The sequence below is a fragment of the Dicentrarchus labrax genome, unplaced genomic scaffold (assembly GCF_905237075.1).
Source record: "Dicentrarchus labrax unplaced genomic scaffold, dlabrax2021, whole genome shotgun sequence".
Taxonomy (NCBI): domain Eukaryota; kingdom Metazoa; phylum Chordata; class Actinopteri; family Moronidae; genus Dicentrarchus; species Dicentrarchus labrax.
Window position 1 is genome coordinate 29,297,876 of NW_026136718.1, and position 16,172 is coordinate 29,314,047.

At 40.7% G+C, this 16,172-nt stretch overlaps 1 protein-coding gene across 11 annotated transcripts in view; it reads left to right on the forward strand.

The window, feature by feature from the left end:
* The window catches only part of szt2 (SZT2 subunit of KICSTOR complex), a 117,416-nt gene extending 106,088 nt beyond the window's left edge, over positions 1-11,328 (forward strand). For all 11 annotated transcript variants that reach the window (XM_051377722.1, XM_051377725.1, XM_051377721.1 and 8 more), the window contains 7 exons: positions 742-955; positions 1,302-1,479; positions 1,574-1,696; positions 2,696-3,206; positions 5,537-5,647; positions 6,976-7,044; positions 7,140-11,328. In XM_051377722.1, the coding sequence (XP_051233682.1) occupies positions 742-955; positions 1,302-1,479; positions 1,574-1,696; positions 2,696-3,206; positions 5,537-5,647; positions 6,976-7,044; positions 7,140-7,283 (1,350 nt within the window). In that variant the 3' untranslated portion in view covers positions 7,284-11,328. The remainder of the gene's footprint in view (positions 1-741; positions 956-1,301; positions 1,480-1,573; positions 1,697-2,695; positions 3,207-5,536; positions 5,648-6,975; positions 7,045-7,139) is intronic.
* Positions 11,329-16,172: the final 4,844 nt, after the last annotated feature.

Here is a 16,172-nt window from a genome sequence, read left to right on the forward strand (position 1 = left end):
TTAATGTTCATCTTTTCATTCCTCTGTACCAAATGAATATTTTTTCTTATCTCTGCAATGGGGGTAGTGATGATGGTGAATGTCTGCTGCCCTTTTGCTACTTTCTGAACAAACGTTGAGGCAGGAAAAGGTGTTGAAAGGTTCCAGACACGGAGGCAGAGACACACAGGCGTTTTCTTTAGCCAAAGAGAGCTGTGCGTTTATTTCTTTCCTCTTTGATTTGATAAAGCCTATTTCTGTATGTTCCAGGCAAGTGGTCCAGATGAAAGTAAACACAGGAGGCACATTTAGCTCTCCCTGTAAACTTTTATTGTGCTGTAATTAACTGCACACCGCAGCCTCTCATTGCAGCCATTTGCATTTGCAATTAATGCTTTTGTCAACCCCCTTTTGATGTTGGATTTAATTAAATAAGACGCCATTATGAATCTGATTAATATCAAAATTGCTTACAAAAGGCTCTCACCGAGGAGCAATGAGAGTCACAGAGCAGCAGGGCCTTTACAGCACAAAGCAGTCAAAGCTGGAACAGCAGGGTGTTCCCCCTTCAAATGCAAAGCAGGTTCACCAGTGGATGATTACACAGATATCCATTCAGACTAAGCTGTGACTGCCAGATTCTATTCATTTTTCCAGAGTGATCCGTGTAATGAAAATGTGTTCCTGTGGCTTCTTTTGTCCTCTGACTGTCCCACTAGTCATTCTGTGCTCGTAATGACTGTGCCCCTCCCTCTGTTTTAGCTCTCAATGCTCTTCACTGAGGAGTGTGATAAGGTTCGGGACCTGATGCACGTCCACTCCTTCAGCTACGACTTCCACCTGCGAGTAGTTCACCAGTACTTGGTCGGCTGCCACATGACACTACGCCAGGGCTACCAGCTCACCGACTTCCTGGACGACTTCATCTCCCATCACCCAGACATTCCCAAGTTTGGTCGCAACCACGTCTTCCAAGGTGGTGTAACATAATATTTCAAGTCACCTTTTAACTCCAGTTGCACTGAACATCTAGAATCAGGAGTAATAGTTGCACCACAAACAATGTTACTTAGTCCTCTGAAAAAACTTGTTTCAGTTCCACAGAAAAGAGTTAAATCTGCTGCATTTGTTTTCCTCTTTGCATTCTGTATGTGTGTATCACCCTTGCTTTAGCCTTACTAGGAGGTCTTTTTCACAGAGTAAATAAAAGATAGATATTTGCATCTTCATATCAAGACTGTTAAAGCTCTGTGGGTGGGCAGGAAGAACTGGGCTATCTCGTGATTATCTTTGTGAGAGTTTCTGATCCTTGTGCACATCAGGGAGCTTTTCCATCTCCACGGGGATGATAACAGCTCATCAGCTCTACAACTACATCACTGACCATGCCAGCACCTACGGCATGAAGCCGCTCCGCATGTCTAAGGCTACGGTCACCACTGACAGCAAGAAAGGGACGCCTGACCTGCACGAGTATGCACTAGTGGCTCTATGGAACAGGTAAGAATGTTTCAGGATCACAGAATAAATATATTCTCCTTACATAAGCTGCTTCATGTCAACCTACTCTGCATTCCCTTCTTTATTGCTTTAGTTCGGGCTCTTACAAGGATCTGGAGGGCCTGCACCACCATGATGACTTTGACGTGTCCCTGGTGGTGTGCCATAATGCCGCTCCATTTGAGGAACAGTCAGACGGGGAGAGGCATTTGCTGAGGTAAAGAGATATGAAAGAACAGATTAAAGAAGACATGAAGCATAAAATACTGAGTAATAATAAGTCATTGGTGAGGGTAGAGCACAGCACTACTGGAACACCACATGCTGTGGGGAGTCTGGGAAGAGGCTATTTTTCACTAGTTTTCCTTATAATTCATCATATTTTAATGGTGTGAACTGCAGTACATGTACGGTGTGCTTTCACTGTGTTAGCTCTAGTTTTTTTCTTAAGTGCCAAAACCATTTATTTATTTGCTAATTGACATTTTGCAAATGTCTAAAAGTGTTCTGTCCAACACTAGTTTCAGCTTCTCAGAGTTGAGGATATGCTGATTTTCTCTGTTTTGTATTACTTGAAATATAATATCTTTGGGTTTTCAGGGGTCTTAAAAAGTCTATAATTAAATGATCAGAATTGTAGCAATAATCAAATACAATTTTGACAGGTCTTACAAATTAATTGGATAAATTATGCTATCATTGCTTGCATAAAGTTGTATTTTCTCTTTTAAATGAGTTTTTATATTTTATTTCTCATGCTGTTACAACTACAAAATCAAACCAACCTGGAAGCAATACTGTCCTTTATCCTTGGTACTTTTTTATGGACATTCCAGTTGAAAAATAATAATCACATTATGATTGTACCTCAGAATGAGCGTGTTCTCTTCCATGGAGTCCACCATGTTGAACCGCCATATTTCTAGAGTAGCCCAGAACGGACAATCCAATATTGATTCTAGATAGGGTCTTTCATGTTTCTTACAGCCACCATAGTTTGTCCTACACGTTACACTTGGTACACTCTCCCCACTAGATGCCACTAAATCCTACACACCGGTCCATAACCCAGCTGACTCTTATAACTCGAAATAACACATATCACAGTTATGTAGCCAATTCATTGTTATGTATTAGTTTACTGGAAGTTGTTGTTTGCAGCGGTACAGATATTGCTGTTATAATGTCATGATGTATCCTGTACCTTTATTTGTAGGTTGCGGTTCTATGTGATCATGACTAGTCAGAGAGAGCTCTTCCCCCGCCTCACTGCTGACATGCGTCGCTTCAAGAAGCTTCCTCAGATCCACCGTGATCCTGGTGAGCTCGGAGGGAGGCTCCCCCAAGATCGATCAGAAGGGTTGCGTGGTGCCGAGCAGGACCTCTGGGAAGAAACATCATCGGAAGCTGCGGCCGCCTCAGTCCCCAGCGACGGCAATGAGTTTTACCCTCTGGCGGCGGGGGGACCAGAGGCTCAGGGGCTGCTCTACCCATCCCCTCTGTTCCCTCTGCTCAACAACGAGGTGGCGTCAGCCCGCAGACAGATCCAGGCCAGCGTGGAGCAGGCCATGGGTCACTGCCGCAGGGATAACCTCTGGAGGAGGCTGTTTCACGGAGAGCACCTGGCCCTGGACAAACTGAAGCTAACCAAGCTGTCGTTTAGTGAGCTGGAGGAGCTGCTGGAGGCTGTGCAGAGCCGCTCAGTGGGGGAGATCGACCCACAACTAGTAAGATTCCCACTTAAACTTTATTTCCCTTCATTTAACCCTTCCTAAGTTTTAGGAGCACTGGGCAGCCACCGTTCAGTAGAACTCCAGATCTGAACTTGGTCTAGGGCACTGACTGGAGAATTGACTTAATATACATATTTTGATGGTGGGGGAAACAGCGAGTTCAGCACTCAAAACTAATCTTTAGGTGCACATATCAAGGCCTGGTATATAATAATTTAAGGATCTATCACAACCTGTAGTTTGTTTAAAAAAACATTGATAGATCATAGGTGTTGAGATCTGGGAACATGGTGACATCTGACGGGTTCTACCTGAATTTTAAAATGATTAGGCAGACTGCCTGTTGTAAACATTCATCACTTTGACCTGCTGTACTTAGCCTCAGAGGTGTGACTGTTTTGGCAAGTCATAAGTAAGTCTCATGGTTTGGCTATTAAGTCCTTAGACTCTTAAAGTCCCTAAATATTTCACTCAATAGAGACTAAAGACTTTCTCCTAGTTTTCGTTGCTAAAGAAGCAGAAGTTGTGTGCTTGTAAACACTCGATGCTTGGGACATCCATTTTAAAGGTTTAAAAAAAGTTATCTCTGTGTTACAAACTCCAATCATCTGGTATTGCGAGACCATGAAGTCCTGGGTCAAGTGCCAAGTCCCCCAAGAGAAGTCTTAAACGTCCTATTTAAAGGACCAGTGGGTAGGATTTACTGACATCAAGTGGTGAAGTTGCAGATTGCAACCAACTGAATACAGCTCAGCCTTACAAGCATGTAGGAGAAAATGGTGGCCGCAAAACTCCAGAAAAACACAAAAGGCCCTATCTAGAGCCAGTGTTTGGTTTGTTTGTTGTGGGCTACTGTAGAAACATGACGGTTCAACATGCCGGTAGAAGAGGATAAGGATAATTCCTGCACCACCAAACACAATGCTTACTGATGGAATCAGAATATATCTTTATTTATTTATATATATATATGCCTACATATTTGTCAGAAGTTGATTTGTTGCTCACCTTTTTCATCTTTGGGCTTAGAGAGGTTATTAAATCATTCCAAGTCAGTAGGCTAAAGTCCAAGTGGAGTCACAAGTCATAAGTGTTAAAGTCAGAGTTGCATAGTGTCATATACGCTCTGACACGGCTGGAGACAGCTAGAACACTTATCTTATACTGAATGTCATTGACCTACACTTTCTTTTTATATCTTTTATATTTAACAGAGAGAACGGGTACTGTTTCTGAGTGCATCCAAGGGATTAAGGTTCCATTTAGAGCTGGATAATGGATGCCTCTAAAATGACTTTAAAATAACTGAATCACTACAGCAAACACTGCTACTAAGATGGGGAATATTAGGTGGTGAGCCAATATTTGGTCAAACCTTGTACTTTGTGATATCACTACTTGACTGCTCTTCCAAACAACCCTTTTCTTTATATGTAAAATGATTCTGTTGTGTTTTTGACTGATGTGAAGGGGTGGTAGACATGTTGCTTGAGAGCTCACATATCAGATAGCTGACAGATGCTGTTCACTGGCAATCAACCTAATACGAGCTGCCAGTATAGCAGCGTGTCTGATAGTGATTGAAATGCCTCCACCCAAATACAATGGAGCTGAATGGTGAATAATAAACATCTCTTACCAAAAGATGTGAGTGCCACAAGCTAAATTTCATTGTGTTGTGATGGCAGCAGATAAACCAACCCTTCTTGATTTTAAGGGGTATAAGAAAACTTAAAAATATACAGGCCTAGATTTCAGCATTTCATTCATTTCTGTGAAAACTAAATGCGATTGTAAGGTTATGATTTTTATTTGAGATCTGAACTTTGAAGACCTGAACTCAAGCTGTATTCAGAGCCTTCACTGTGTGATAAACAGCCTTGTCCTGCATTACGAGAGGATGCAGTAAAACATTGATGCAGTTAATAGAACAATGGTTAAATATCAGGGAGAAGAAAACACTGAATTTGTCAAAAAAGAAGCCTTTTAAGCATGTATGATTGTTAAAAAATATAAATATTTGTGACAATGATAGAAAGGGACCCCTTAACAAAAGGTTGTGAACCACTGATCTAGGTTATGTTTTGTTGCAGTAGAGAATGTCACATACAGTATCCAAATGAAAATGTTGGCCGGTCACATACAACCATGACAGGAGGTAGACTTTATTAATCCAACAGGGTCTTCCATGTAAAACGTTTTTATAATCATATTTTGCTCTAGCTGAATGTCAGGTACAGCAGAATGAAACACTGTCTTCAGATACAGTTTATGATGAATGACAGGCAGTTTGCTGTAATGACGGTGTGTTTGTGTTGCTGCAGGACTGTTTCCTGACCATGAGTCCAGCCTGGTACCAGAGTCTGATCAAAGTCCTGCTGAACCGCTTCCCTCAGAGCTGCAGACACTTTGACGACAACGGCATCCAGTACCTGGTGAGACCATGCTCCTTATTTCTGTTCTCTTTTTATGTGACAGCAAATGAAGCGTGGTCAGAAACAATGTTGGTGTTCTCTGGTGTTTAGTGGTTTCTTGTTTTGTTTGTATGTCACCAAGTCAGCCTCAGCATTTCTCTGGCTTCTGCTCGATGTAAAACGTGGGGACAATCATTTCATTGAAAGAATAGTCAATTTAAAACTGTGACAGCTCAGTACTTAAATGTAAAACAGACTCTGGAGGGATTATTTTTATCTGGAAGAGGATTATTATTGGATCATTTGTGAAACTATTCACTCAATTTGTGAGAAGAGAGAAATCTGAGATCAAAAGAATTTCTGGGTACTGACAGACTATGACCACAGTCTGACCTCTCCCCTCTGTCCTTTCCCTTTTTTCCATTTTATTAGCTGCATCTTTTCTGTCTGATGTTTTCTGTAACTGGTTCAAAGGCACGTGTTGTTCACTGATCCATTTTGGGTCAACTCACAGTGGTGTGCTGTTTGTTCCTGACGACTACAACAAAGCTTTCTGTACACTAGAACTCTAATTTAACAGCTCTGGCTGGAGTCTCTCCATGGCAACAGCCACTGAGACTCATGGGTAGAATAGTATTTTGTGCCAATTATATCACTTACACTTTACATCACCATACTGTTGTGCTTCAGAAATCTGGATGTACTTTTTCTGCTCCTTCAGGCGGCCATTGCTTTGCATTCAATCTATTACACGCTCTGCTGTGTAAGCCTTCACAGTGAACATCAAATCTGGATTTGTGTTTTTCAGTGTTGTATAACTGTCAAGGTGGTAAAACTTCTCCTTAGAATATGATTTCTCTGAATCAGTGTGTATAGTGTAAGGCTTCTCATTGTCAGCAAATCCCATAATACACAAAAATCAGTTCCTCGCTGACTGCTCTACTCTGACTCTCAGCTTCCATTGGTTCCTACTGAAGTAAATCTAAAAAAAAAACACTTAACAACAGGTTTCCCACTCATCCTGGAAAATCTGGAAAATTTAGACACTAGTTTTCCAGCCATGAAAACACCTGGAAATTTATTAAAATGACCAAATATCCTGAAAATAATCTCTGTTGTCCTGGAAAATGTTGGCCCCTCACTCAGATTGCCTATGTAAACCTGGGTGCGTACACAGTTTGCTCCAGATCTACTAACTGCCAGTATTTTACCATTTCTCACAAAAAGTGTGTCCTTAATGTTTAACATCATAAAGATGAAATAAAAGAATCCTTGTAAGTAGACAACTTAACTTTGTAAAAAAAGTCGATCTAATCTCCAGTATATCTCTGTCTGCCATCTTGTTTCAGGCTGTTCTGAACCAAAAGTTCACTGACTGCTTTGTTTTGGTCTTTTTGGACACCCAAGCTGGAAAAACAGTGAGTTAATGTACTGATATGATTTATGTTATTATTTCACTATAGCTGTGCAAACATCTCGGGAGTGTTTCTTTTACATTTTCTTCCTCCCACAGAGTCTGAAGGTCGTGTTTCGGGAACCGTTGCCGTCGCAGCCGCAAGCCAGCAACAGCCCCCCTCCTCAGCTGGTGTCCATGTATCATCACCTGGAGTCTGTCATCAACACCGCCTGCTACAATCTCTGGACAGGACTGTTGTAGTATTGATCAGTGCTGGACTTAACCTCGAATCATGTCCATGTAACCACGATCAACACATGGAGACACGAGGCAACAGTGGAGGAAAACGGGTCAGCATTGGGAAGAGCAGCATACCGGATGAGTGAAGTTACCGTATTTCTGCAGTACCCTGTAGCACACAGGATGCATTCAGTAGAGAACTGACAAAAAAGACCAGAGTTTCAAACAACAAACTCAACCCTGACATCTGTTAGCCCACCTAGCTCCAAACCAGTAGGAAAAAAAATGTGATTAAAAACTAAATGGCTCCTAACTGGTGTGTAGAAACCCCCCATTAGCTGGTTCAGTGTCTTTAATCCTCTGATATACTTGCTTTTGACCAGGCATTCATGTGTGCATTATAACCACCACATAGCCTATGTCCTGGATTCCCTCAGACCGTTGTGTGTGTGTGTGTGCAGGAATTAACGCTGCACAAGATGGAATTAAACCCACAGAGGATGGTAGTAGTGTACGTGTGTCACCGTGTTAAGTTGGAATATGTGAAAATGTTCCAATGTCGGCCAGTGTCGGGCCCATCCTGATCTGCCTCACAGTGGGTAAACGTGTTAATCCACTAGTTCCTCGCAGTACGCAGCTGCAGCAGGACCAGTACCTCTCACATTGAAGCTGTATACTTTGTTAAAAAGCAAGTATATCACAAGCATTAGTTTCTCTGGGTACTGTGACATTTTTCACTGTGCACAATATATCTAAAACTGCCTACAATGCAGTTCATCGAGCCAGGCTAACAATGTATGTATTCCCTCAGTGTATCATTGTAGGGGCACAGCGCTCTGAAACATGATATTAAGCTTCAAAGAAAATTAGCAGACTTGCTACATGAAGCTGGCAGACACTGTGTTATATGTTGTGTCAAAGATGGGGTAGGTGAGCGAAAAATCCAATACTGATGACAAATACCAAGATATAGAGCCACAGCAAGTAGTGTAGCTAACGTTAGCTATGTTGTGGGTTAGCAAGCTGTCGCTAATGTTGAGCACAAGAATAACAAGTTAGCGCTGTGTGGGTCGCTGACTGTGCACCTGGTTTAAACTGTTCAGAGCAGTGATAATTGGGTTCCCAGCTGGAACCAAAGTGGGCGTGTCATATTCCACAGGTCATTGTGCATTGTACAGCACCCTCTGTTGATGACGCATCCTTGATTACTATGGTTCCACTTACAGCGCAGTGTTTCACTAGATAGCCCTTAGGTTCCAAGCATTGGTTCAAGAACCAAAACTAATTTGATGGAAACACACTATATATTTGTTTCCCATTTACAAAGCCAGGGCTGCGTACGAGTCGACAATCGGACTGCAAGGAGATATTTGCTCAATTTTGAAGTGTATTTGATTAGAGTGGCATTACCTAGAAATGCTTACCCCACCCTAAACTTACACTACACATTATAATCAGCCTTTCTGCACTTTGATGTTCATATTGTACATATGTTCAACTGACAGGCCATGGCGTGCAGCTCACACTGAATGCACAGAACCTCCAGTCAGTTTTGACAATTCCAGTAACATTTAATAAAAAAAGACCATGTCCCCCAAAGAGAGAAACGCAACTTTAGCTTTGTGCAATTCTACTATGAATGGAAAGTAAAAAGAATATGAAGCCAGAGCTGGAAGATACAGACAATATGGAGTCTGTTCTGCGGTGAGTCAGCAGTCTGAAACTGCCAAAATCTAAAGGATCATCCATGAGCCAGATTATTGATCATTCAGGCAATTAATCAGGTGCTGTGACCTTAATCTGAACGCCAAGTGACAACTGATGTGGCGGACGTTTGTCCCGATCTGGCGGATATTTGGGGCAACCAATCAAGGTTAAAATTGGGTTTAATAATCCACAAACTGTCTGCCAGGCTTTAGACGGCAAAGGCCACTTATTTAATGAGAGGGGCGATTACTTTGACCTTCATCTTGTAACTACATTGATAATGAGGATCAGGATCTCAGCAGGTGACGGATCCATCACATAAATTCAGTTCACAGTAATTAATCAGAGTAACACATGAAGATGTTGGGGAAATCAGCTTTTACAAGCTGGGAAAGGTAGAGGTAACCGGCTGGACCAGGGGGGCAGCATCGCCCACCACCTCAACTAAAGCTGGACATACACTGTACGATTTCGCAAAATAATGTTTAATTCCAACTCCTACTGTACGAGTAAATTGTCTGCGTTGTAAAGCCAAACTCACGACCTGAGAGCTTACAATGAAATGTGAAAATGAAAGAGCCCATTGGCCCCTGCAGACCGCTCTGTCTATTGACAATTGGCATTTGATGGATCCAAGGCAGGTCAAGGCTAGCAACTGGTAACAAACTGAACACACACAGAAACTGGCTTAAACGGTACAGTGTATGCCCAGCTGAACACTTGAGCCAGTAATATTCAGTGTTTGAAAGATGCAGCTTGTGCTATAACTCCACCTGCAACTGAGCAGGTCTATGAAGTCTGAAGCGGACACCCTGTTGGGTCGGGTCCTCAGGGTTTTCAGGGATCAGGTCTGCCTGAAGTCTTTAAGCACGGAGCCTTTTACTGATCGGCTGACCATTCTGAGCAGTAAAAGTGGAAAGCAGATGAGATTTGTCCATCTCTCTGTGGATCAGGACCTGGAAGGTCTTGGAGTTCTGTGCTCTGACACATATTCTGATGACCTGATGGTTAAGGAAACATTTTTACCAGTGGAGAAATCGCTGCTTGATTTCTTTCTCCTCATATTTCACTGCGAACCACTAAATGTTTATCAGCAGTCTGGGTTTACTGAATCTGATGCTTCAGCGTACGGTCATATATATGATGGATGTGTCCCACAAATCCGTTTGCTGGTTTGTCTGTTTTAGGGGTCAACCAAACACCAACTTGCTGTTGGTTGAGGCTGTGACTTCTCCAGTTAGAGTTCACCAATGTTGAGCTCCACGCACAACGCAGATGCTAATCTCTTTTACCACTGGAAGCAAAGGATTTATTCAAACTTTGCTTGCAGGGAATGAAAGTGAATTGGAGGATTCCCAGTGCATGCGTGACCGTGCTGAAATGCAACGCAAGCCAGTCATAAACAACCCACAATGAACACTTCTGGCTTTATAACTGCACAGGTTTCATACTCCACAGCTTCATTAATTGGTTTGATGTATCCTGTGCCTTCTGATAGTATTTTGCTAGCTCTTCATACAGTGTTTTATATGAGAGTCAGCTGAGATGTCAGGAGTGCAGAGTGGGAAGGCTTTTATGTTAGATTTTCAAAAGTGTCAAACCTGTTACTCACTTGAACCCCACTGCCGTATCTGGTGCCCTGAAGTGCCTTTCTCTGTTTACTTTCTCCTTTTTTTCCCCCTTTTTTTTTAATTCTCTAACCTGTGAAGTGATACTGTTCATTCATTCCATCAGCTCTGCATAGAAGATCTTTGGAAACGCACACTCCTGATGTTATGCAGTGAAAGTGCCTAAGTCGGTTCAGAAAATGTGACAGAAATTGCCTTTCATAAGAAAGAAAATGGGTCACATTAACTTTGATGATTTGCATAATAGCGTGCCACGTGTCATCAGTGCAGTGTTTCCAAAGCATGTTCAGGGTGATGAGTTTGACTTCTGTTGTGTATTCTGAAACAGTGCAGCTGGTAATCGCACCTCAATTTACAAGAGGGCGGAAGCCAAGACATCGCTACAAACAGAGGCTTGGTATTCGTCACAGTACCTTGATTAATGACATACTCAACGGCCTTAGATTTCTACACCTTTTCACTGGAAGGAAACCAAATACGTGTTTGAGCTTCTTCGTGGATGTAAAATGAAGAAATGTTGAGCAAAGCAGCGCTGTCACTGCTCAGTCTGAATGTTAAACACTAGACATTCATCGTGCAAAATGTGAACTGTAACAAGTTAGCCCATAGCTTTTTGACTCTGTGATATAAACACTGCACTGTCCCTAACTGTATAATGTATATTATGTATATACACAGAAGACTTTATACAGTATGTGAAATGCTAAATAAAGCAGTACGATGAATAAGAATGTGTTGAATTGTTTTCACATTAACACAAATACTGTGGGAATCTGAGATGGAATAAAGTCTTTGCTTATGATTAAGGGGAAATAAACCTCTACGATAAATGACTACACTGCACTAACTTGAGTCAGCTGATAAATTTGATCAATAATTTGGGACTAGTTTGGATTTTTCATCGGTAAAAGATGACCCAAAGGACCGGTGTGGCAGCTAGCAGTGCAGTTGCAGATTCCAACTCCCTCCATCAGCCTCCCATTCCAAGCTGAGGGGAAACTACAGTGGCTGCAAAACTCGTGACAAAAGCGGAAGGCCCTATCGAGAGCCTGTAGGTTTGTCCATTCTGGGCTACTGTAGAAACATGACTGTTCAACATGGTGGACTCTGTAGAAGAGGACCCGCTCCCTCTGTAGTTAAAAACAACTCATTCTAAGGTAACAAAAACACAGTGATTCTCATTTTCCGGTGATTATACACTGATGAAAACATAACTATCAATATTATATTCCATTTCTGACATAGATCCTCTTCAGTATTACACACTGGACCTTTTCATAGACAGCTCACAGTCTAACAGGGTTCCCACTATTTTGAGAAAGCATTTCCCAGGAGTATTCTTGATAATACAGGACAGCACTTGCTAACAAAGTCATATAATTTACCGGCAGACCTTGTAATGATACATTTAACCCAGATTTATTACATACATGACCAGCACAGGTAACAGTTCAAATTAAGTAGAATTTAATTTATTTTATAGAATATTAATCTTCTTCACCTTTTAGTCTATCAAAAGCAGCTGCAGAAAGTTTGTTGCACATGCAATTATCGTCTCTATTAACCACAAGACATTTTTCCACTGGGCTTTTATGAGAATTTTGCTTGTGGCTCAAGAAGAAAATACACTTGACACCAAAAACATTGCTGCAAGTTTGTTCCACATGTGGTAAACCTGTTGTAAAGTGTTGTTCCGTGCAGGTTCTCCTACCAACAGCCGTGTTTCAAACTAAATACATGGGCAATCTGAGGGAAAGGCTAAAGTATGCCTGTGTGTTTTGCACCGGCATGTACAGCGGGTAAAATAAGTATTTAACACGTCACCATTTCTCTCAGTAAATACATTTCTAAAGATGCTATTGACATGAAATTTTACCATATGTCGGTAACAACCCATGCAATCCACACATGCAAAGAAATCAAACCACAGATATCCATAAATTAAGTTATGTGTAATAATGTGAAATGACACAGGGAAAAAGTATTGAACACGTGATGAAAGGGAGGTGCAAAAAGGCATGGAAAACCAAGACACTAGCTGAAATCTATCAGTAATTAGAAAACAATCCTGCCACTTGTAAGTGCAAATTAATATCAGCTGGTTCAGTCCCAACTGATGGCCTATAAAAAGGTGTCTCATCACCAAGGTGTCACACAAGAAACATCTCATGATGGGTAAAACCAAAGAGCTCTCTCAAGACCTTCGCAACCTTATTGTTGAAAAACATACTGATAGCATTGGTTACAGAAGGATTTCTAAACTTCTGAATGTTCCAGTGAGCACTGTTGGGGCCATAATCCAGAAGTGCAAAGAACATCATTTCACCATAAACCGGCCACGACGAGGTGCTCCTCGCAAGATTTCTGTGAAAAGAATTATCAGAAGAGTTGTCCAAGAGCCAAGGACCACTTGTGGAGAGCTTCAGAAAGACCTGGAATTAGCAGGTACAAAAAAGAAAACAATAAGTAATGCACTCAACCGCCATGGCCTGTATGCACGCTCACTGCGCAAGACGGAGAAAAAGAATGTTGAAGCGCGTTTAAAGTTTGCTGCACAACATTTAGACAAGCCTGTGAAATACTGGGAGAATATAGTCTGGTCAGATGAGACCAAAATCAACTCTTTGGATGCCATAATACACAGCATGTTTGGAGGTCAAATGCCACTGCACATCACCCCAAAAACACCATACCAAAGCAGTGAAGCTTGGAGTGGGGGTGGGCTGTTTCAGCATTGGCATGGGTTTGAAAGCAAGGCCCAGCCAATCACCTGACTTGAATCCAATAGAAAATCTATGGAAAGACCTAAAGATCAGAGTTCATAGAAGAGGCCCACGGAAACTTCAAGATTTGAAGACTGTGCAGAAGAATGGGCCAAAATCACACCTGAGCAATGCATGCGACTAGTTTCTCCATACAGTCTCGGAGCTGTTACCAACAAAGGCTTTCGTACTAAGTATTAAATACATTTCACTAAGCATGTTCAATACTTTTTCCCTGTGTCATTCCATTTTATTACACAACTTTAATTTCTGAAATTATTTATTTTGGTTTCTTTGCATGTGTGGATTGGATGGGTTGTTACCAACATCTGGTGAACATTTCATGACAATAGCACCTTTAGAAAAATATTTACGGAGAAAAATGGTGACGTGTTAAATACTTATTTTACCCGCTGTATGCTGCCTTGAAATGGAAGTCATGAGCTCGGGGTCACGCCATGAAGTCCTGCATGCAATGGACTCTTCTTGTGAAATAGTAAACACGACCCCATTTGAACGCAGCAGTACTGTCAGTGTACTTTGCAGCCAACGGATTTTAATTTTGAAATGAGGAAACGAGCGGTTTACGAATACATTAAGTTAATACATTAGTTTTGTTTTTTACTATATTTAAGTATATTTTTAATTAATGCCATAATTCAAACAGGATCAGTTTTTGACAGTAAAATGTTTTAATATTAGAATAAAATACGGTATACAATGGAATTAAATCAGTACATTTAAAAATGTACCAAGACAAAGTTAGGGATACTGTAAACAAAAGAAATAAAAGTTTTCAATTAACAGTTAACAAGCAACTGGTGATTTAAACACTAAAATGTGATATGTGATTTGTCATTTAAACACTATAATGTACTGTACCAAATGAACCTACATGAGAAGTGTTGGGCTAGTTACTAAAACTATGAAATGTATTTCTTATTACTTTTTAAAAGTTATAAAGTAATATAATTCCAATTGGTAAAAGTGATCCTTCTCCGAATAAAATTAAAATCAAAGTAATGGAATATTTCCAGCTGCTAAATGTTTCCATCTAGTTTCCTCCATGATTACACAAATGAATCCAAGGATGTGGATGGGTGGTGGGATGTCAGATCAGTAGGGGTGACAACAAAAGTAATGTTGTAACTATTTCTGGGGGGATAACTGTAATACCGGTATTATTACTGACATTTATTAGTAATTAGTTACACTACTAATTACTTTAGAAAGTAATATTACTGTAATATTGTTACTAGAAATGCTTTACTGCAGAGCACTGTACATCAGTGGTTCCCAACCTTTTTCCTTAGAACCCCGATTCTATCATTTGATACTGCATACAGACTTAATGGGCTTCTTCTCTGACAAATTCAGTGTTTTCTTTTCCATAATTCTTGGCCATTGTTTCATTATTAGTCAATTTACTTTACTTTCCTTTTCTTCTCCTTTTTGTAAATCAAGAAGGCCTTGCAACGCCTTGTAAAGCTTTGGCGACCCCCAGGTTGGGAACCACTGCTATACATCATACTTAAACTGGAAATATATTGAAATACACTTGGATTATAACAATTAATTTCATTTCAGTTGAGTCAGTTTCATGACTAATATAATTTAAAAAGGAACTCTCAGATGTTCACTGTATATGTAAACAAAGTTGTATAAATCCTTTAGTGTCAAATTTGTAACACAACCTCTGGTTGCTCAACCAGTCAAACATCCACAGCTGCACACCCACTCTGGTCTTCATTCTGGCTGATTACACCTGGGCTCAGGTTGAAGGAGGGCAGAGACGTGCTGTGAATTATATGTCACCAAACTAATATTGATACAAATTCAATTTAGCAAATCTAACAGTAGAGTGGGGAGATGTCAAACAAGCACCATCGGGACACTCCCACACAGACCTGAGCTCTAATCAACCTACTTACTACCTCAGTGAGCCAAAGATACAGCTCTGGTCGCCACTGCTACACCACGCCATCCTGCAGTAGTCCTGCATGTTGTGGAGCCTGCTCTACACCAGTGTTAGATGTTCAGCAGCAGTCGAGGCACAAATGCAGAAAAATGCATTATTTTATGGTCAATACATGAGTCTGTTTCTAGCTTAGAGTTTTTCTTCCAATCCATATTCTTACTAGTGCTGTCAAAAATGTACCTAAAATGAACTTGTTTACTTCCTGTGATGACTGACCTATGATCTGTGACGATGTGTGTAGGCCCAGCTAAAGATGGATAAGGACAAGCCACACCCACTGCAGGATTGTGGTACTTTCTGTTTTGGTCTGTGAATAACCAAACCTAGCAGAAGACAACAGACAGACAGAAATCACTGGACACATCTCTGATAATCTGCATATTATAATACACACACTGCTCCCCCATTGATAAAGAATGGAATCCACGATCAGTTGCACCATGCACCAACTGTGAGTAAAATATTTAAATATACTTCCTTTGTGTTGATTCTACATGAATTCTGCAATTTCAAATTTAAATATATATTATTACAAGCTTCTGTCTGAAGAATACAAAACGCAATGAATTGCAATTAAATTGTGCCATAATTAGGTAATTTTTTTAATCAATCAAAAATGTATTAAAAAGGTTTTTAAAAATGTGTCCCTAAAAACTGCAGATGAGAATTTACAGGATAACTTTACCTGGCTAAGATCATGTTAGCCTGGATGAACTATTTGAAAATAACTGGGATTCTCTTTAAAGCTGATAGGTTGTTAGATTGGATTCCATTAAGTTATTGTTTATTATTGTGTCCTCCCCTTTATGGATCTATCGGTTTCACATTTAAAGCT